Source organism: Hetaerina americana, unplaced genomic scaffold (genome assembly GCF_022747635.1).
Source record: "Hetaerina americana unplaced genomic scaffold, ioHetAmer1.1.p SCAF_54, whole genome shotgun sequence".
NCBI classification, from domain to species: domain Eukaryota; kingdom Metazoa; phylum Arthropoda; class Insecta; order Odonata; family Calopterygidae; genus Hetaerina; species Hetaerina americana.
The window spans coordinates 1,871,547-1,894,881 of NW_027287139.1; the positions used below are offsets into that span (position 1 = coordinate 1,871,547).

General features: G+C 42.4%; 1 protein-coding gene across 4 annotated transcripts in view; it reads left to right on the top strand.

Annotated features, from left to right (window-relative positions):
* Positions 1–23,335, top strand: part of aralar1 (calcium-binding mitochondrial carrier protein aralar1) — an 88,355-nt gene that overhangs the window by 11,525 nt on the left and 53,495 nt on the right. The window contains exon 1 of one of the 4 annotated variants that reach the window (XM_071593285.1): positions 13,698–14,157. The exons of 1 other annotated variant lie outside the window; for it this stretch is intronic. In XM_071593285.1, coding sequence (XP_071449386.1) covers positions 14,134–14,157 — 24 coding nt within the window. In that variant the 5' untranslated portion in view covers positions 13,698–14,133. Of the gene's footprint in view, positions 1–13,697; positions 14,158–14,588; positions 14,721–15,659; positions 15,748–23,335 lie in introns of those variants that run through there. 2 more of the 4 variants (XM_071593284.1, XM_071593288.1) reach the window with 2 other exon arrangements.

Genomic DNA, 23,335 nt, shown 5'->3' on the forward strand with positions numbered 1-23,335 from the left:
CATAAAGAGTTGATAAAATATATTGTATTTTCTCCGCCACTTAGATGGACATTTCACACGGCTATGGAAAACTGAATAATTTGCCCTTCAATGGGTATTATTTACAATCAGTACCATTCTTTGAGCGAAAACAATGGCCGTAGTGAATGGAATAGCGTACTAATGACGGTGTCCCGCTTTGGAGCGTCATGTTGAAGAGAGTTCTATAACAATTTTAATTTAGGAAAAGTGTCCTGTCCGCATGATAACTGTAATACCAGCATTATTACAGAGTACTGTTTTTAGCAACGCTCGCGGACAACTCACTCGCAATACATTTAAATAAACGCCACATTAGGTGCATTCATACTTCAAACGCAAAGCACTAGTGTGGAGCATCATGCAATGCAAAGCCAAAACTTACTGCTGAGCGGCGTTAATTAACGTGATGCGTGTACTTGAAGCGATAAGGACGAAGCCTCGCGCTTCCTTCTGAAAAATTAAAGATGTGAGAATTCGAGAGGTTTTCCAGAGAGTTCCACTCTTTGACTCAAATGAATGTTTCCTCCGCGACGAGAATCGTGGATGTGTGCTGGGCGACTCGAGAGTAACGCGGCTAAACGGGTACAAACCCGCGATGCTTATATAAAGAATGGAAAATATTAAAACCAAATCTCTCCTCCATTGTGCTGCCCACAAAACAGGAAACAAACTAAGAGAAGGCCTCATTCGAAAAGAGCTGGAATCAAACTAATAATAGCGGTATGGACGGCGACCCATCATGCCCTTCACCTCTTCTACTCATTGTTACTTATTTAGCAGGTGTGCTATTGCCGTTTTGTGTGCGAAAACCAATTGATTTTCGTTGGAACACCAGGATAAGGCGTGCCGTCAAGAAGGGAGATGTCATCATCGTCGCGGCATTTCGCTTCACGTTGAACGAACGCGTCGCCTCCTCTGCAGAAACGGATGCTACCAATACTCGAGGCTACGGCTGGCCTATTTTTTCCTTCAGCCTTTACTGAATCCTTGAAGCTTTAAACATTTACCAAATTCAAAATCATGTGCACATGAAGGGTGTAAATTTTAAATTTCTAATGAATATTTGAAAAATTAATATTTTGAAAATTGCTTTGTTCGTGCGTAATTTTTGGGGTGGGGGTGGGGGCTGTAGTCACGATGTTTACGTGGCTTGCCTCAATTACAAAGTAGAAAAACACTTTCGGGATTCGTTCAAATAAATTTGTGCATTTAAATGCCTCAAATCTATCTTCACTGAGGAAGAATAACGGGTTGTTACTAGAGGAAAATGCAAGACGGAGACGAGTTCCTCATTGGAAGAATGGCAGCCGAGCAGCAACTGCTGTCTGATATGCGGTCGTCTGAAAGATAGTATGCCCACGAAAAGACAGCATTTGCGCATTAATCGTTGGCAACACATTTTTCTTCCAATATAATGGTTTTTTCAACGGCGCATATAAGAAAATGCACTCTGACAGTTAATAAACAAAATGATCCGCGAATTTCAACAACATCGATCGAAATGATTCCCCACTTGCAGCGGACTAAGCCTTCTGATCAGGTTGGCTTGCTCATTGTTGGTCTAATAATAAGTTACGACTTGATTACATTGTTTTCAGCCTCGATGAAATTGCTAACAAGCCTGAATCGTATTTGTTTTCTTGGCGCACGCCACCGCCTCGATTGAAGTCCGACATTTTATCTTTTTTTTTATCGATGGAAGTTGGTTTGGCGCCCGGGTTGATGGGGACATGGGGAGGCCATTCCGCTCATCACGCCCCTGCTAATAGCCTGCTTCAAATACGGAATGAAACATCTCTGGAATGAAATGAACCCGTTGACTTCTCCTTCCAACGCGTGTGCCAAACTTCTACATACTTATCGATATTGTCTTATTTATGCTCTCAAAGACGGGAAATGCAACATAAATGTTTTACGAAAGCTCCAAAAAATGTGCATCTTTGTATTTAATGTGGGTAAGATGTGGCCTAATTGAAACTGCAGTCATGTACATGTATGATTCATTATTATAGAATAAATGGATTATTTAAGAGGCGTGGATTGTATTAATACAAGTATATCAAACTACAGAGATGTTAAACCAATAAATAAAATCCCATGTAAGGAGAATTAAAGAGATTGAGTATTATTAACTAGTATATTAGCAGGTTGTAAGATTCATGTCTGGGAGTATGATGTGTCGTCATATATTTCATTTAAAAAAATAACTTCTTGGCGACATGAAAGCAAGTTTTTTCTGCGAATATAGAAAACATGACCGATGTTTCTCTCTCAATGAATCGTATGGTATGAATTGAGGGTTAGTTACGATGAGGTCTTTAGATGAATGTGACCGTTAGGGTATTGGGTCGGTTAAATTTAACGAATTAAGTGTATGTAACTGGTGCTCAGTACATATATGTATAAAATCTCTCATCACCTCTTTACAATTTACACTGACCACTTTTAAGACATACATTGTGACATGGTTTCCTTTGCATTGCTTAAAAATATGCTGAACGTATGCGATGACAGAATATACATAGATAATACGTAGATGCATGCCACTCGTCATCAGGAAGAGGGTTGATATTACTTGTCGCTCCGATTCAGTGGCTATGCTCGAACTGATTTGGTAATCGGTTTAACTAACTACGGAAGGGTTTATTAAACTTTTTATGATGATTTTATTGTTTGAACCATTTACGCATAATGAGGAACGTGGGTAGAGCGATGACTGGAGGGCCCGGGTTCGATTCACTCTTTGCTTCACACAAGCTGCGTGATTTTGTTTGGCTTATTACATACTTGTTGAGTTCTACCCTCACCTATCGAGTTAACCTTCGGGTTGACAACTGTGGTTTACTAATAATACTTGGTGAAATAATAAGTTTTTTCAATCGAATGAGGGAAGGGGCGTCACCTACCACATGGGGGTTCGAAAGAGATTTCAAAACTTTAGGGACCTTTTATTATGCTTCGTACAAAACCATTTGGTTTCGGTTTTCCAGGGTGTACATGTATGTCTAAGCTGAAAAGGTTCTAACCAACTCAAAATAATACAAGCGAAAGATAAAACTCGTTTGATAGTTTGAACTTACAAATGTATTTGCGTAAATGTTGTTTCGAAACGTTAGAGGTTATTTTGGGAAATTAAGTTGCGCCAAGCACCTTAAAGGATATCGAGTCGTCATCAGAGCCAACCAAATAGGTATCTACGAGTACTGCCTGCCTCCGTCCTGTAGTCGTGACATCTTTGCCATGACATTCGTAAAATTTGAAGTTTCGCTGGGCTCTTATTTCGATTATCAACACTAATAATGTATTTTTTTACACGGTAGAGACCGCGTAAAAAAACGCCGCGTTTTATAAACACATGCAAATTCTAATACAATTCATTAAAAATTACGAAAAACTTGTCATCAGTTGTTTATCTTTCGTCGCCAATACACCATCATTAGTTACAGTGCCTTCATAACGACATATGTGAGCAAACGATCCAGCTCGAAGAAGTTAATTGATTTGAATTTTTATAAATCTAATTGAAGTGACATTTGCATTACGCTAGGTACCTTACCATGAAAAATGGATTGTTAGTCAAGGGTCTCCGCTTTATATTTCAACAACACAACTATGGATGAGACTAGACCGTTAATGAAACAACCCATTCTTTCCACGCTATCCTTGTGTAATAATAACATTCTTATGAAAGAAGTGGTTTCAAGGCTTGAATAGTTAGAGATAGGCCCCAAGGTTAGGGTTAAGTCAGAAGCGCACTCGTGGGAGGGAGGCTAGAGTTCGGAGGAAGTGGCCTCTGGATGAAGACGTTCTAACAATTGATTAGTGCGGGTGGGCAAGGGGGGGGGGTGTGGTCAGGGGGTCGAGGAGGTGAGGATGTAAGACTTGGAATTATTAGTATTTCTTGCTGCAAGGTCATCGAAGAGGCTTTGGCGTCTGTGGCGGAGCTTTCATTGCCCAAGGTTTCCCCCGACACCTTAACGCCAGAGGCAAATTTCCTCATGTTAACCTTCTGCATGTTGCATCCCTGTATTGGATTTATTCTATATATTCTGCTACACCTTGTGTTAAAAATTCACGCAGAAGAATACATTTTTCTAATTTCACCCGTCAAAGGCAAATATGCGGGGAGGTCGTGTCGTCAAAACGCGTCGTCCTCTCGCCCGTTTCGCCCTTGGCGTTGTCAAAGAGTTTCACCAGTCCCCTTCGGATTACCCGGCCCGGAATCACTGGCCTGGCGCCACGACAGCAATACCATTTGTCCATGTGAGAAACTAATCGTAGCCTTCGAGGAAATTTTCAGAGAATATTGTCTCGTGTGAATTCATCGTCTTTTCTGAAATCATTAAAAGTAGAATTGATTTATGATGCATGCGGAATGGCGTGGGAAATATGGCGAGCTGAATTGGGATATCTCGACCAGTTTCCCTACTGAATGAGCAGAGGGGGCGAGCTAAAGGAATTGTAATGGCAAGTGGGACAGTGGTAATGAAATGTGCGAGGAATTTCAGCGAAGTGTTGGGGTTGTTCGGGACTGTGATGAGGTGAAGAGAAGCGATGAGCACATTGAGATGGAAAGTATGGCATTAAGAACGTTTCATTTGAGTATTTGTTGTCTCATCAACTATTTGATGTAGAAAACATTTAGCCCAGAACATAGAGGTACACCATCCCTCTATTCCGCTTGTTATATGTTTAAATATTGCACAAACGTGTTCGGTTTTTATTCGTTATTATACGACACTTTGTAGCCGTTTGATCAGCTGGCTTTTTTTATTACCGGGGTCATTGTTTCTCTCATTACGTCTGTGCTCAGTGAATTAAAGTTTTTCTACTCAATGCATTATCCAGAGAAACCGAAAATCAGGCATAAGATAATTTCATATTATTGCGTAACGAACGCTATTATACTGGATTCAATTGAACTTAGAAGTGAATCGAACCTTCTCTAACAAAAAATGCGACTATTCGTAACTCCTACATGACAACTGATTTTACAATTTCGCAAGAATAATCGAGATCAATAGTCTGCAACAAAGTCGATAAACCGTGACGAAGCTTCGATGTGTGAATTTTTCGAATGGACGCTCGACTAACCGTAAATCTTAAATAGAAGACTAGGCTACAAAAATTTCCAAAATGGCACCTTATAAAATTACAAGAAGACCAAATGGAGGCCCCATCGCTTCCGATTCCTGAGATTTAAATCTCCGTAGCGACGGAGGAAGTGACAAGCTGGATCATGTCACTTCGGTCTTCACGATGGCATGACAAACTTGAAAGGAAGTTGAATCTTCTCACTTCCGTTGAAAAATGGTGGTTGTGCCACCGAAATATTCATGAAACAAAATTGCGAATGACTTTTTTTGTTTCTATGTTTTCCATGTCATCGTCACACGTGTGACTACCCTCATGGGTATACAAAATGCTGACTGATTATTCGCGCAACTTTTACATATTTGAAATACTTAATAATTTGACTTCATAATTGGAAAAAGATGGACAAGCAGAGAAAATTCATAAAGTCACTGTTAAAAAAAGTGCAATGTCCCTTCTAGAGCTACTTTTGTCGGTGATATTGAAATCCTGTTTTATCTGACACTTGGGCTACTTTGTAAACGTGTACTATTGTATTCTGGAAAGCCACAAATGATGATGGAACGCCATATCAAGAAATCCAGCTGTTAATGGGATTTGATTAATGGAACACTTAAAGATAGATCTGCATGTGCACAATTAACTACATCGTCCTGGAGGAAATGATTAGCATTATCATAAGAATTACCAGGGATTATTACTAGTTGGTTGACAACTAAAGCTTTATTTGCTGTTTCCGCAGATTAGAACGTTTGGAATCCATTGCAATCATTCGCTGTCTTCAGTTACGCGAGCTTATTGTAAGTGTTGTGTCAGGTGTCGAGAGAGACAATGACACTGGCATTTTTTTTGGTCACGTGTGCATTTCAAACCGAAGAAATATGTGTGCGACAAAATAAGAAATATGAGTGTTGACAAATTATTTCCAAGTTTACCATTGTCCCTCAGTGAGTGCGTGGTCTGGACCAGACCAAATGGCCCTCTTGTTGTCTTACTCAAGTGAGCACATGTTATTTACCAGAAGCGAGCAACCAAATGGAAGTGGCGAATAATCATATAATTCTAACTCATTGAAACTCATCGTCGTATAGATTTCTTATTGCAAAAAAACTAGTAACGGCGATTTTAGTGACGTCTCATAATTTCAATGTCCTTGTATCCTTGATTACTCTAATTGCGTATGAAAGGTACTTAAGAGTGGTTTTTCATTTACAAAAGATGCACAACAATGGTTGCATGTTAGAGTTTCATATTATTTCTATTATATCCGTGTCAAGTGCTCAGAATGTCCAATTAAAACTTCCTTTCCGAGAATTTTTTCTCTATTATTTCTCTATTTATGTTAGCTTAACTTTTTTAGGCGGAAAAGAGTGACTGCGAGCGGAAGTCAAGGAAAACTATTTCACTTTTAATGCTACGTTTCCCTTGCTTTCATCCATTTCCAAACTAATGATCTTAGTAATTGCAGCAGAAATAAAACCGGGTTAGAACTTGATTTTCTCAATTTTCGGCACGCAATGCTATGCCACCGTTTCCATCCAGGATGAGTGTCGCTTTGGAGCGGGCTGGAGCGGACAGAGGTTGTGCGCGCCGGTGAAACACGTAGTGGGGGGGGACTGCGCGTTCCATGTAGTATCAGGATTCCGTCCCTTATTCGCGCGGAGGTTAGGTCCCTCTGGGGCCTCCCGGGGTCGGTCGCGTAGAAGCAACCCTGGCCGCCTCCCTTCCGAGAGCAACCTAATGCTCCCTTCCCCCCGCTCGCTGTTGTATTTCTAGAAATGCCCTTTCCATAATATTAATAACTCCCAGGAGTTAATTCTTAGCCTTTTGAGGGATCAATTCCTCAGAGGTCACAAGGATTAGAGGGAAAACACGTCTCCGATTGAATGAATAGAACCCCCAATGCCCCAGAGAGCGCAGTACGCATCGAAGGCACTATGTGCAAGACGTCGATTTTTCAGAAAATTATTTGCAAATCTTTTTGCCAAAAATTGGCTATGCTACCAAACGCAAAAATCCAAGTAGTTCTTTACCTGCTAGGATTTATTTCATGGTTGTTTTTAGGTTTTAGTTTAAATGTGAACTTTATGATGACTTGCTCACGATTGCTGTTTCGGGGGTAATCCCCTCTGATATCATGTTACCCTTAATTTCGATGCAATCATTACTAAAGAAGGAGAAGAGCTCTATTGGTGTGGTCATTTGCGACGTAACGGCAAGTGCCTCGAGACGCCACAGCCTCACAGGCTCTGTCTTTCGCACGCAACACACCGTGGCGTGCCTCGAACGCGGCGTCCATGGGAAGGATGGGGCTACGCCGACTGAAATCCCCTCCCTTCCGCCGGGAACCCCAATGCCCCCTTTCTCCTGGGTCCATCGACAGCGAATATCCGACATTGGCGACGCGTGCGCGCTTCTCTTGGGTGCTAACAGCTGTTACGCATTCGAAGATATCGCCCTCGAAGGTAAAAGAGGAAAAAGCACGGTTATGTAATTGAATAGCGGCTCCTGCTGGAGTGTGATGGACACCGTTAAAGACAAATTTCTTCGGTGGATATGAGATGGAGTAACATTTCGTTTTCTTATTACCACTTTTTGAACCTAGACTTAATGTCAATTATTTAACGTGCCGAGAAAGACCGTCGCCGTATGATACTTTCTCGCCAGTGTCCCGTATTCGTTGCCTGGGAACAAAAGTACGTTCCGGTGCCCAGCCTCAAACTTTGAGCTGCCCGTGTGTATGCATATATATATGTGTGTGTATGTGTGTATATATCTATATATATATACGCAAATATATATATATATACACATATATATATATATTTGCGTATATATATATGTGTATATATATATACGTATGTGTATATATATATGTGTATATATATATGTGTATATATATATATGTGTGTGTGTGTATATATATATATATGTGTGTATATATATATATGTGTATATATATATATATGTATATATATATGTGTATATATATATATGTGTATATATATATATATGTGTATATATATATATGTGTATATATATATGTGTATATATATATGTGTGTATATATATATGTGTGTATATATATATATGTGTATATATATATGTGTATATATATATGTGTATATATATATGTGTATATATATATGTGTATATATATATGTGTATATATATATATATATATATATGTGTATATATATGTGTATATATATATTTATGTGTATATATATATATGTGTATATATATATGTGTATATATATATATGTGTATATATATATATGTGTATATATATATGTGTATATATATATATATATATATATATATATATATATATATATATATATAGTGTTTAGATACTATGATATAACAGTATCTACATTGGAAATGGGTAAGATGAATTATAAAAAACCTCCCCAGGAGTTCAGATAGCCACACACATTGAAGTTAAATGAATGGCGGAGAACCTCGCCAGGCCATGCTCCACGTTTGAAATCATAATTGGTGCAGCTCCATGAATGAACCTATCCCATTAAGATACTTGACCACGACAGTTAAAAAGCCATGTGCTTGCGTACTGCGAAGATTTTATGTGATGAAATTTTAAATATTAGTGAACATTAAAGATGGCTCTCATTGGTTTTCACTTCGTCTTTATGAAACGACGAAATTTAAATAACAATCAGGTTTCACATACAAGTATATGCGAGTCATTATTAAATTTTTATCACCAAATTGATCCTGTATCATACGTATATTAATTTGCACGTACTTCCGGTAGTTGTCACCTACAAATCGGTGCGGCTCTCATCAGTATTCTTTGATAGATGTTTGATGCTACGCTAGCTACTGGATCAGCATCCTTCCATACATTCTGTTATTTCAATTACATTAAATCGAGTTGGTACATAATAGCCACATTTTTAAGTCTTACTGCATGAATTGATTTTATGGTTTTGCAAACTAAAAACGCCGTTATTAATATTTCCATTCTTACGTCATGCATGATTTGTTATATTTTTTTTAAGTACCCTGCCAAGCACCGCAAGGGTGGGTGGTAGAGGGTGATTACACACCTGACTACCCTTGACCCAAAACGTCTTCCCCCCTCCTCCTGGCGCGGCCGGACAACATCATTCTTATCCCTAATTGTTCGCGGGAAAAATGACGTCTTAAATCTATCTGCTCTCCACTTAATATCTACAATTTTATTGACATGATCTCTCCTACCGTAGTACGATTGGGGGCAATAAGAAATTTTTAACATCACTGCTGAAGAGACATCCTTCCAATATCTGTTTGGGTGTGTTTACTAAGAGGTTCTCCTGGTCTTGAGAGCGAGGGGCATCAATCATATGCTCGCAGCCCTCCCTCCATTGCCCGCCACAGCAATATACACCGACCGTAATGACGGCTAATGGTTGTCGGGAATCTTCGAAGAGTGCACCACATAAAAAGCGTCCGTGGCTCACCACTCGCGACAGCAAGGCGCGCGAGTAAACGATTTCCCGAGCGCTCCCCCATGTTCCCCGCCGAATCACCCGTGCACGTGCCACACAATTGGCCGAGAGCGAAGGGCCGTCCGTCGAAAGTGCCTGCATCCGCTTTCGACCTGTATTTTAGGCTTTGCCTGCATTCTCTTGCGAACGGGGGAACGTGCGTGCCCCCGTTTCTCGGTCGCCCTGGAGGTCGCCAGGCCGCCACGCACTCCACGAGATGGCGGTCCCCACCACCCGTCCGGTCGGATCGGGATTTCCCGAGGCTTCGTTCGCCACCAGGCAATCGTTTGGCCAGGAAATAGAAGAGCGACGGAGTTGCAGTGCGATGACTCGTTGAATTAACAGTTGTCCAGGCTATGTGGAATCTTTTCGTTCCCTAAACAATAAACGGTTCATTATTCGGAGTTAGAGAGAATGCGGGAGTGGAATGGACATCTTCCACTCCTTCGGCATGCACGCACAGAGAAAAGGCAACTGGTGATTCTTAAGGGCCGTCGCTGATACAAAGTGCCTTAAGCGAATACCTTTCACGAAAGGAAATTGGTTTGGATTCCCCGTGCCTCCCAAGTTACAATCGTTCTGGGATTCTTCTTTTAAGTTCTGTCGGTCGACTGATCTCTTGGCGCGGATGGTCTATCATAGTCAATACTTGTGGGTAGCCATCGTAGTTTCGTTGGAGGATTTAGAACATGCAATTAATGGCATGGCAATTACGCGAATGTGGTGGTGAACTAATTCGTACGAAAGGATTCGTGATGGAAGAGGTGAGCCTTGCCAAATCCGTGTTGTAGACAACACGAAAGCGGGTTCCTAAGACGATTCGTAATTCACCAAATCGATAACAGATTACTTAGATTCCTGCGTCATTTCCTTCAAAAAACATTGCGTGATCGTATTCGAGTCGGAATGAGACGTCCAATCACACGACAAGGGCCGCGATGACGACAAAAACATCGCGGCGTGCGTGCGCAATCTGCGAGGAAGAGATCAATGTGTAATATGGGAAAAGATGAAACTCGACGTTTAAATGATATCACTGTGCTTCAGGCCAAGTACGTAATTTGTCCTCAATAAGGAAATGTGAGAATACGAGGCCTGACTGGCGGGAAATGGCGATGCTAATTGAATGCGCGCTCCGTTAAAATTTCTGCTGTCCTTAAATATCAATCGATTTGGAATTATCCTTGTCTTAAAATCAAGAAGTAAAAATTGAAAGTTGAAAGAGCTATGTAATTAAAGCAAAGTAACAATACGTATACCCTCCAGCAAGCGTTGAAAGGATGAAGTGAACAGAAAGGGATGGTTGAAAATGTAAGTTAAATTTATTTACTTCTCATATAAAAACATTATTCGAGAGGAGTAGCTTACACTTACAATGGGAACTGAATATTTAAATCCACAGAGTTAACAGAAAGAATGGCGGGGGATTGGGGGGGGGGGGTGCAGTTGCGCATCCGTGATGCAGGACTTTCACGGTGCTTAAGTCATTCGACTTGGCCGGGATACGCGAAATATTTAGGAGCAGATCGCGTAAAAATCCCACGGCGCGGACCAATCACTTGGCACTTGGCCTTCTTTTGTCGAAACTTCCCTGGACGACATACGCAGTGCTCCTGGATCGTTCTATGCATCAATAAAGAGAAAAATGGATCAGAAATACTGGGCGAGGGGAAGTGCTGGCCCCCGAAAACCCGTGTTAAGATCACTTCCTTGATGGGCGAGAGAGATTGAAAGGGGAAACGGTAAGGTTTACATACACACGATCATGAATTTCCACGTGGTATAATCCACTATGGACAAGGATTGAGTCACTCTTTACCTTATGGATTTTAATATAAACTGCTGGTGACTCCTTCATTAATGCCCTCCTGTTCTATCAATTAACCACAAAAAACTTCGCCGCGAACCCACGACCCTGAGATCAAGAGCCTCATGTTCTAAAAACTGAGCTAGCGACATGAGGTGCGACGGAAAGAATACACTTGTAATATTTGCATTAAAAATGCAATTATCAAAGGCAGAATTATTTCAAGGTTAGACAAGAGGGCAGATGAATGTGACTTTCTTTCGAGCCTTAAGTATTTATCCACGAATTAATCCACTGTGGAAAATAAAACGTTGGACGCCATGCTGGAAAGGAGGCAAGAGAGAGAGAGAGAAAGATGTGCTTAAAGCATTATCCTTGTCTCTATTAAGTAATGTCTTTGGTGTCAAGAGATTCTTCTTGGGTTCATATATCTAACTGTGACATATACATATATGTGTGGGTTTCACGCATATCAATAGTTACGAAGTGTAAGTTGAGCAATTTACTGCGGTCTCTATCGCAATCAGATTTTTCTCAAAGAACTCCTTGCCCATACAATATTCCCCAGCCACTTCGATATCGGCAACGTTAGGAAATCGATATAAGCGGGTGAACATGCGAGGTCTTAAGCGTCCGTCCCTCGGATTATCGGTGGCTGGTAATTTAATAAATCAATATTCCCCATAAAGTTAAGATTTTAAAAATACAAACATTCATAAACTAAATACGTTTATTATTATATTTATGGCACAACTCCAATGCACAGAGGAAAGTGTCATTTCTCCTCATGATCTTTTTTAAAGACAAAATACTTGAAATAGCCAATGTTATTCGTTTCTTCCCCGCCGTTTTTTCCACTATTTGTTGCCTCACCATTAGCGAATTCCGTTTTCCCTTGTTGCAAATCTTGATGGCATATGATGGGAGTAGTTCTGAAAGTTTGAATGTCACAGAGGCTCTACGATTGCTTCATCACTTGTCTACGATATTTATAAGACCGTGGCTACTGAGATTTGGGACGAAAAAATATGGACTCGCCCTGAATGGATGAAGGGGTGTGGTAGCGTAGTTGGTGGAGCGTTCCACTACTGATGGGAGGGCCTGGGTTCGATCCCTGCTGACCTCGGACACCCTCAACCTCAGCTCAGTTTTTTCGATTGCCAGATCTCCCTGGGAGGACACCAGCGGCGAAGGTAAAGGGACGGACCCTCGAAACCCTGAATTTCACTCGCCGTATGGATGAGTGCAGTTGATCCCCGCTCCCCAACCAAGAAAACCAGCCAAACCGGATTTATCTTCATCCTACATGCAGATACCTACAATACATACCTTCATACACCTTTGTTTTCATAGCGATCGGAATGATAGACAGCTGTGACGCGTGACGCACTTTATCGCTTTATCAACACACTCAAATATGTTCTTGGACCGTTGAATGCAATCGCTACTGCTGAAATTGGCACTTGGCATTTGAGTTAAGCAATTACGGAGTGGAGCTGGGTAACTTCGTCGCCAATCGCATAGTGATTGGCAAGTTTTAAATTGCTATACGTCCTTTGTTGCAATAGGAAAACGTTGGAAAAGACTAGGTACATTTTTCATGATTTGATGAATGTTCTTCACATTCACCGCACCGCAGAATAATTTGCCCATCTGCGGTGCGGAAATATTAATATTTACTTTTGCGCAGAGAATATCACTAAAAGCATCAACGGTTGTCGATCTCAGTAATATCGCTTTAAGCGGCTGAGATTGATTGAACGATTCGTTGAATCATCTGAGAAACATTTGCCACTCGACGTATTCATAAAACATCGATGTCGAGTCTCCCCTTAAAAAAATTAAAAAAAAACTTTTAACTAGTTAGTCATTTCCCGACCATAGAGCGTCTTTGATTTATGACCAAAGTAGGGGGCAGGTCCTAATATTTCGGCAGGACAGAAATCCAGGCACAGGTAGAAAAGAACGAGAGTGACGCTTAATAACACGGCCAAGGTCAAAGTTTCTTGCGGGCGCCATGCCCACGTGGTCTGCTGGTGGGTTTTCCGCCTCGCGGCTGAGGTGGGGGGGGCAGGGGAGGGGCTGGAAGTAGGGGAGGGGATGAGCACGAAAAGAAGACTGATGGAATGCGAGTGGCTCGTGGAAGGCGAAGAAACATTGTGCTCACAACCTCTCCTTCCATTGTGTTATTCACTGGTTGTTCGACTGAGAGGAAGGATTGAACTGAAATTGCACACTTGACAACGAAACTCCAGCCTCCCCCCCGCCCGCCTCCCCCCTCCGCCATCCTCATTCTTATCTCGCACGCATCGAGTTTTTTCCGTGCCTCCTCGGCGCCCCGCCCCGTGCAACGGCGGCGGCCCCGAGAGTCCCTTGCCCTCCTTATTCCTGGCGCTGTTTATCTCGATCAGTCAGTCCTGAGGAGACCTGTGAAACGGTGCGGTCTGGTAATTGCGCTGGTGTGTGGATTGCGAGTGAGTCAAGTGCGCTAGTGTCCCCGTGGGGGGCGCGTGTGAATGAGCCGAGGAGGCGGAAGGAGGGCTTGGCAGGCGCTGAGCGGATGGCCGTTCCTTAGGTGGAACTAAAACAAAACTACGTTCCATGTGACGTCTTCCTGGATGGTTATCAAAACGTCGCAGGCACGTTAGGAAAGGATATATCGTTCCGCGCATTGATAAAGACTGGTGCTGGCAGTTGGTGCGGTCGACTTTCAAGATGCTGGGCATGACATCAGACAGAGTGAGTAGTTGGTCACCGCGACTCGACCGACACGTGTGCACAATTGAGGAAATGCTGACTCGTAACGATCTCGTTATAGTGACCCTAGGTCACGAAGGGCTTGTGCTTGCCGGCTTTCTTCAGCCTGCGATTCGATTGTGCTCGATGAATTCGATCAAAAGGTCGGTCATGCTTGCGGCGTTCGTTTGACTGGCCATAAAACGGCTGGAAGATAAATTGCTCCTCGGAGGCATCTCGAGATTCGCCAACCCGTCGTGGTACGCTAAATAAATGTCGAGATTCGTCGGGAAAATTTTGAATGGCCGCATCGAGACGTTAGCATTTCCTATTAAGTTTTATCTGTTGTTTATTGACCCGTGAGCAGAGAAATGTACTTCTCGATAGGGAAATGGATTTAACTTGGAGAATAATGATATGGTTAAATATTGTCTGCAGGCAAATTCGGAATGAGAATTGCTTCGTGCATCAGGAACAGCTGTGCCTGCCTCTGTCGCAGTGTTTTCAACTATAGTTTTGGTGATCGGGTGCAATTCACACTTCTCAAGGATAATAGAATGATGCAGGTAGGATTAATCTGTTGGTAATAATTCAATCAATACATCAAATATGTCACATTCGCGTATATTTCATAGGTTTTAGATTTTAAATCGTTTGAAGCCTCGTTAACATGACGCTTCTTAAGCCTCAGCATTCGATGGACAATCAATAAAGGTCCTCTCGCCTCCTCCCACTCCCGTGAAGGATGTTGTTAGTTTTCGCGAGTAGTAGTAGTTCACATTTGCCTATAGCCTAATTTATAAATACCTTGCCAGGCGTACCAACAGCAAGAGAAGGCACGATACAGTGAGTCGAGGCTGGAATCCATGGATCTGAAAATGTGGCGCCGTGACCTTGCCGTGTGTGTGCTGAATTCACGGCAACATTAAACGCACTCCGTTACGTCTTCAGGTCGTTCTTTCTCATCTACCGATCTATCCGAGCGACACTTCCATCAGAAATAATAGTGTTCACACCTCCAGTTTGCCATTCACTAATGTCAGCGTGTAATCGATCATCATCGGCGGCGTGTCAATGCATCCGCGGCCACGTGACCTCATTACGTAAACAAGTCGATGTGCTTTCCGATTGTAAAAGTGGACGCACACGATGAAGTTGTTTCGTCGGTCACCGTGAAACTAATGCCTTCTGGTTCCAGCGAGCCTATAGGAAAAACAGTGTTTTGTTGTGCTCCTCGTTGCACGGCGAGACTGCGGTGCCGAACAATTGAAGACCTCCACCCACGAATCTCCTCTTCCAGCCTAGAATTCGCATTCCTGTGACACAACCTTATCAGCAGCTTTGTTTTCCCATTCCGAACCCCTCCGACTTTTCTGAACGGAGGAACGTTCCGCGTGCGCAAGCGTGGACGTGAAATTTCAGATGCGGTGACATCTTCCACCCCCTCCTTCCCCGCCCACGAGCCGCTAAAACCCCACTCGATGTAGGAAATCTACGGTGTCGTCTAGGGCGGGCCTAGGCCCGTCTAGTTTCCCGTCTCTCCGCCCTTCGCTGGGGGGCAGCCCGAAGACGGTGGTGGCCCACGCAGAGGAGGTGAGCGCCCAGGAGACACGCGCACACACACGAACGCACCCATGCACATGTACCCACACACAAACACACGCGCATCGTACCCCGCCCGTCCTCCCTGCCCTTCCAGCGCCACGGCGGCGGAGGGCGCAGGCGCGAATCGCCTTAATCCTTCCACCCGGCCGTTACCCCCGCCAGTTCTCCCCCCCGCCCCCGGCCTCAACCCCCTGCCTTTACCCCCTGCCTCCGCAGCCTCTTTCCCTATGACGGCCTCCACCACCAACCAGATCGATTTGTTGGGGTCGTTCGCGTGACTACAGCTGTGAGGCGGCGAGAGGATTCCGCGCGCGGGAGCCATGCATTGAGGGAACGCCTTGCATTATTCATCTGTTTCTTATTTTTGTGTAGAAATGCTGTCAATGGTCGTTCGTGTCTCCATGGTTGTGTCGATTAATTATAATTATTTTATCCTCCCTGCGGGGAATTTTCATTATTAATGTTGTAATAACTATTTTGTGGTGCATCCCTCAATTCTCCCTACCCATCGGTTTTCCACTTCATTACACCATGCCAAATCTTTCGTCGTCAAAATATTTGTTGTGAGGGGTAACTAGGGCTCATTGATTTGATTCGCATTTTTGCATTTTAGTGATTTTTGTCGTCATCTGAGTTTCTTGGGAAATGAAGATGATACGCGTTCGCATCTTGTTTTTCGTTGCCCACGCGTATTTGCAGTTTGCTTTGCGGCACAGCAGGAGAGGATATTTTAATTCACGTAACCGATATAGGAAGAGTGCTTAAATCTTATAGATAGCAATTCATATTTCTGCATTAAACGGAAATGGGCACGAGAATAGTGGTGGGGGGATGAATGACGGCGATTTGAACGACTCATTTGTCGCGATTGCTTTTTTTAGAACGGGGAAATTGGCGCATCGGTGAGTTAGGTGCGGCATTAGTCCCGGTCGCTCCTCTTGGTATAAGGCTCCCGGTTGCACGCCCTAGCGGTGGCTTGCAGTGTACTATGTACTACAAATAGTAAAAAAAAATATTTTCGCCCTGTCCTCTCGCTGTGTTACGCTCATGTTTAATCTGATCTTTATGTGCAAATTGAGGATTTTGTTACTTTATTTTTCTTAGGATTATTTTTACCGAACACTTATATTGATTAATGTGTAAAACAATGCCCGCAATCGGCTAATCTGCTGGATATAGTTTTACCATCCGAAAATCGTAACTGACATAATCAGTTCTCATTCCTACTACCCGGCCTCCTCATGACGTAGTCAACATTACCCTGGTACTTAAGTGTATAAGCATAATTTGGTGATCGACAACACTGATCATCTCTGTCATCGCCATCTCGATTCAACTTCCTGAGGTACGGTTCCATGCTCGAGTCTTAAAGGGTCCAAATAAGACGCCCATCCCTCCAGTACAATGCTTTGATTTCATTGACATGGTCCTCCACCCCATCAAGAGCCTTTTATAAATCTACGACACGAACAAAAACATGTTGACTCACGTATTCATTCATATCATTGTCATCATTACTGTTATGACGTCATGCGTTCGCCTCGCTTCTTAAACTGATATTTTGTAGTGTTTTATTTTGCCGTAGTGTTTCATTATTTTTATATTTCAGGCGTTGCCGCGTGGAAAATGAAAATGATGGAGCCATAGTCCTCGCATGTTAATCTTCTATGCAATGAGAAATTAAAATACCCCACCTCTTCTAGCCAAACGTGTTCACGGAAAATGCTATGTTTTGGATGCATTTGGCCGTGTATGAACTATTCTTTCAAATATTTCTCGAATTCGATGGTGATGTATTCAGTTCCGTCTGCCTTTTTCATCTTCATTTCCTCTTTTGCTTTTTCCATCGTTCTACTATCTACGAGTGCTGGATCTGAGCCATACTCATCTACGTCGCGTTCTCTGATCTGTGTATGAGCAAATGGCCTGCACATATTTAAGATGCAATTTTTCCATTTCTTCTCTCTTGTGAATCTCTTTCCTTCAATACGTTTCCTTTGCTGTGGTGCTCTACGTACTCTAAGTGATACGCTTTTTCCTTTTTTTTTAACTCTTTGATAATACCTTTTTCTTCCTTCCTTCTGCTGATTAGTTTATTAATTATTACAGCCAATGTTAAAATCACTATTTCCAGCTTCATCTTCAAGTTCTTCGAGTTAATTTTGTCCTCCGTCTCCCGGATCCTCTTTGTCTTCTCAACCGTTGCTTCCCGAGTCTTTAAGTATTTGTCCTTCGTGTAATTCCTTCTCCAGTTCCTTTTATTTATTTTATTTATTTATTTATTTATTCAGTATAAGTCCGAAAACAGCGCATTCTGGCCTTTACATCGAATTATTAACAACGATAACAATTATAACATTTACAAACACCCAAGCCCCAGGTGGAGAAAAACTCACCCAGGCGGGAATCGAACCCGCGACCCTTGGAATGGCAGACGAGGACGTTACCCCGCCGCCACCGGGGTCATCCTCTTGAGTTCCCCCCCTCTTTTATTCCTCCTCTTGAGTTCCCCCCCTCTCAATCCATTCCTCCCACCCTCCTCGCTTTGAATGTGTCATCACCTCGGTCTTCGTCTTATATTCCATTCTATTCTAAAACGAAGATTCTGCGCTCGCGTATCGCACCTCATTTTCCCTTTATAGACTTTAAATTTTAAGGTCCACTTCGTAAAAACGGAGTATTATCGTTTATATATATCGGTCATGGTTCGGGACTTATTTTATTTTTATTACGACCAAGAATACTTAATAAATTATTCTATTAGAGTATATTTTGACAGTGCAATTCAACGTAAATTTGAAACATACTACCCTGGATTTAAATTGAGGTTTTCATTCTTAAAAAGTAAGCAGTTTTCGTGAATTTTAGGTTAATATTGAGGTATATTAACGTCTTCATCAATTAAATGGCGCGGTTTGAATATGTGGCCTTTTTCACATAATTTCCTTTAATTTTCATGGCTTCACAAATTGCAACGTGGAGACTAAAGCTCCCATTGTCACGTCCGGCTGAAAATGCCAACATCAAACCTTGGCCAAGCGTCATTATTGTCGGAAAGGTGGGAACTGTTAGTGGTAAAGATTGCTAAGCGAGGAGACGTTTTTTTATTGAAAAGGGGCAAATTATTGGAAGAGAAAACTTGAAATATTACCGTTAAAATTAATACGCGAGCAAGATCGAACTATTGGCATAGTAGTCTCCCTTTATGATATAAATATTATGTATAAACTATTAGTAAAATAAAATAGGGAAAGTGGATAGTTTATAGACTATGTGGACAAAGTTTTAGTTTCAGCTTGTAGAGAAAATTGTAATTTTTAACTTATTTAAATTTTCATGAAGTTTTTCTCTCGCTGTTTTGGTGTCACAAGGTGGTGTGGAATCAGGAATGGAATCCAATGCACTATTCGTCCCAGAATTGGATTTATAAGCAATGGGTTTTGATTAGTCATCACAGCAGTGACTTAGATCAATTGAGAAATAGTATGAACATGTCTGTACAGAGCTTAGAAGGCATCACGGAGGAACATGATGAACTCCCCGAAGATATATGACGTTGGATTGATGTAATGGTCACATTTCGACCTCTTGTGACTGCCGACGACTTCGCCGATATTCGCTCAGCTCTCTCGGATTGAGGATTGCCGCGAGTCGGTGCGTTTGAGCTCCATGCCCGCGCAGTGTTGGAAAAATACCGATAGCAAATGTTTTGAAGTGATCATGCCTGCTCCCTTTCTCTACGGATGTTGGAGATGATTGACTGCGGTGCCCTTCGTTCATGTCTCATTGATTTCCGTCGGAATTCGCCCATTCTGCTCACCCATTAATTTCCAATTTTTTGGAAACCGCGTTTGCTGTTTCTTCAAGGTTTCGTGGTCTCGGTGACTCGCAAAGCGTGTGGAGTATTTAGTAACATGTCGTACCTCTGGCGATGCGGCTTTTCTTCCTCTGGCTTGAATTGACGTGTTCATAGGTATCGTCATAGGTAGAAAGGTATCGTAGCCCATAGATAAGCCCGCTCTCGCAAACCCGGGGACTGCTTTCTTTGCCCGAGCTGAGCTTCGAAGGCTCTTGCTTCGACTGTCGAAGACGATCGCTGCGGAGCGAGGGAAACGAGTCCCAAAATGTTCCACCCCCATCAAGCCCATTGCAGCATCTATTATTAGCCTGAAACAATCGATCTTGAGAGCTCACGAATCGTGCAAAATACGAATTAATGGTCTCACGTATTTCAGACCTTACTCCGTGAATTGTAAAACGACGGGTGAATTCGTTGGGGACAATGTGATTTCCGTGACGATTGGCACACATCACCAACCTCATGGGTAAATCTGCCTATTAACAGCATGCTGGCGGTCCCCAACGGGTATTAATAAACAACAGTGTTATTACACCAATATTTTCACTCGGAATTCGCGTTTGATTGGATGATTTTCAATATATGTATAAAGAGAGAAATGAGGAACCATTGATGGAACATTTACGTATTTTTTAGCCATGTTGTTGCCGTTCCAATTGGAAGTGTGTTGAGTGAGAAATCCTTTCGTGCGTTGATGAGTGTAAGAAATTATAGGCCCGACGGAATTCCAGTTTGTGATGAGTTTTCTGTGTCATCCAGGTGGAAGGAATTGTGGAAGGACTCTTACGTCTGTCACATTGACGTACATTCCATTCGAAGGCACAATTCTCTTAAGTTCATATTCTATTTCGGCGGTAGTGCATATTGTAGGATTTATTTATATGGCCATCATCCTGCTTAGCGGAAAATAAAGTTTTGAATTTTTAGCCTCGAAATTGAAACATTTATGCCGCCTTGCCTCTTGAGGTACCTTATTTGAGTCAATGTAAAACCATGAAAATTAGAGTCCTTTTCCCTGTAAGTTTGGCTGAAAATTTTTGCTCTATTCACAATATGACCTACGAGAGAATACCCCGTTACGTCCGTTAAATAAGCTTTAGAATGGAAATGGGAGATAGCTCATTGACCTGATGGGATAGAGTATTTATGCGACGTTCTGTTAGTTTGGGCTTAGAAATGTCTTAGAGCTTAGATACTGGCGCCATCGAAAACCAACCGTGACCGTTAAATTACTATACTACCTTGATCAAAAATTTCCCGGAATTTATTCAGAAAATTAAAAATACAAGTTTATTCATCTAAATCTATATTGTCCCCTTCAAAGTAATCCCCATCGACTGCAACACACTTATGCCAGCGCTTGATCCAATCCTCGAAACATTTTTTATATTCGGTTTTCGGTATGTCCATCAGTGCTTCCTGCGATTTTTCCATTACTTCCTCTCGGCTGCTAAAACGCGTTCCCCGTAATGGTTTTTTAACTCGATTGAACAGAAAGAAGTCACAGGGAGCCAAATCAGGTGAATTCGGTGGCTGTTGGATGGTATTTGTTGCATTTTTTGTCAAAAAATTACGAATAATGATAGCACTGTGCGACGGTGCGTTATCATGGTGCAAAATCCACGAGTTTTCTGCCCACATTTCTGGTCTCTTTCGGCGAATTGCTTCACGCAAACGTCTCATAACGCCCAAATAATACTCTTTGTTTACTGTCTGGCCTTCTGGCAAAAATTCATGATGCACTACACCGTAGTAATCCATGAAAACCGTCAGCATTGCCTTCTTTTTTGACTGAAAACGACGTGTTTTTTTGGTCTCGGCTCATTTGGTGAACGCCATTCACTTGCCTGATGTCTGGATTGCGTGTCGTACTCATAAACCCACGTCTCGTCTCCAGTAATGATCCTTTTGATGAATGTGGGATCGGATTCAGCCTCGCAAATCATGTCTTTTGCGACGTCAACACGGTCTCTTTTTTGCATGAAATTGAGGTCTTTCGGCACCAACTTTGCTGCTACACGACGGAAACCCAAATCATTAACCACAATGTCTTGGGCGGATCCATAGGCAATGTTCAAGTCCTCCGCTATTTCTCTGATGGTTAATTTGCGGTTATTGACCAACATTTCTTTTACTTTATCAATTTTTTCACCGACTTTCGATGTCGATGGTCTGCCACTGCGTTCATCATCTTCGATTGACTCACGACCACTTCTGAACCGCTCGTGCCACTGGTAAACGACCGTTTTTTTTAGAGAATCGTTGCCGAAACACTTTTCCAACATTTCCAACGTCCGTGCGCCACTAAATCCGTTTTTTACGCAAAATTTAATACAAGTTCGTTGTTGCAAATTTAAATCCATTTCTGAAATTGTAAAAAATCGCCAACACACACAGAGATAGATGTACTCTTGGCTACGTAACTTTTGCAAATGTCAAGTTATGACACTAAGATTTAAAGGGAATATCAACAACAGATGTACCAATTTAACAAAAAAAACAGAACTCAAATCGGAACGATGGGAGCGCCACACGGTGGTTATTCCGGGAACTTTTTGATCAAGGTAGTATAAGCGATTCACCCGTGTATCTCTGCACAATGAGATGGTGTTGACGTACCCGTTTCAGTTAAGCTGAAAAAAAACTATTTGTTTGTTGCCGTGTTCATTCTGTGCACCGGAACACCATATTTCTCTCTCGCCTTACTCCCATCTCTCTCTTCTCCCTGCACACTGAGTTCCAATCCTGGGTCACTCCCAAATATTTTCGTCATGTGATGCCCGTTCTTCTAAATAGTTGCGAAAACTATTTGCGTCATTCTCTGCGTGACGACTTGCCTTGGTATGCACTAGAGCTAAATTTGCTTTTCATGATTTCGTCTCATCGTACAGACTTTACCAATGATATACGATGTAAATACCACCACCAATGTCGTATATTCAGTGGTGCAGTTGCACCAAAGCCACTATCGCCCCTCTGCTACGAATGGCAATCAATCGATGGCCAATCGTGCGGGAGCGTGGGCCTAGGAACCAACTCATCCTTGCCAGGTGGTGCGACAGCTTTTGGTGACACTAGTGGAAAAAATATTGGCCATACTGCCCCCCTAATCATTTCTTTTAGACATACCGTGAATTTCAATATCATTGCGTTATATCAATAGTGGTCGAACTTAAATGTTATATATTTTCCGTGTGTGTGTGCATACATTAATGGGGTGTATACTTTTTCCTCTTCATATTTGGCTTGGTCAACACTTTGTCATGCTGCTGCTTATGTTATTTGAAAAACGAAAAGTGGGCATTTTTTAAAATTCCATCTATCTTTGGTTTTCGATTGGTGGGTGACGTAAAATCGATTTGCCGGATCCTTTCAGCGGGAAGGGGCGGTTCGCAGACGTTTCACCAGAAGGGTTTCCCGTCATCGCGACGCGGAATTGCTTTGACCTTGAACCGAACATTGCCAAAACAGCAGTTCACTTTCGCGGACGCCGGACTGGAAAATTCGAAAATTAGAGGAAGTGAGACATTGGAAAATGTGACGGCTTCACCTAGTGGGTTGTCTTCATGCTCCACTCCGGAAGGAACCCTAATGGGACGTGGTAGTTGAGTGGCTACAGCCTTCGACTACTGACGGTTGCACCTCTCTGGGCACCCACCCAAGCTGCGTGGGTTTTCGGGTTTCCTGGGAAACCACACAGGCGGCACAAAGAACACG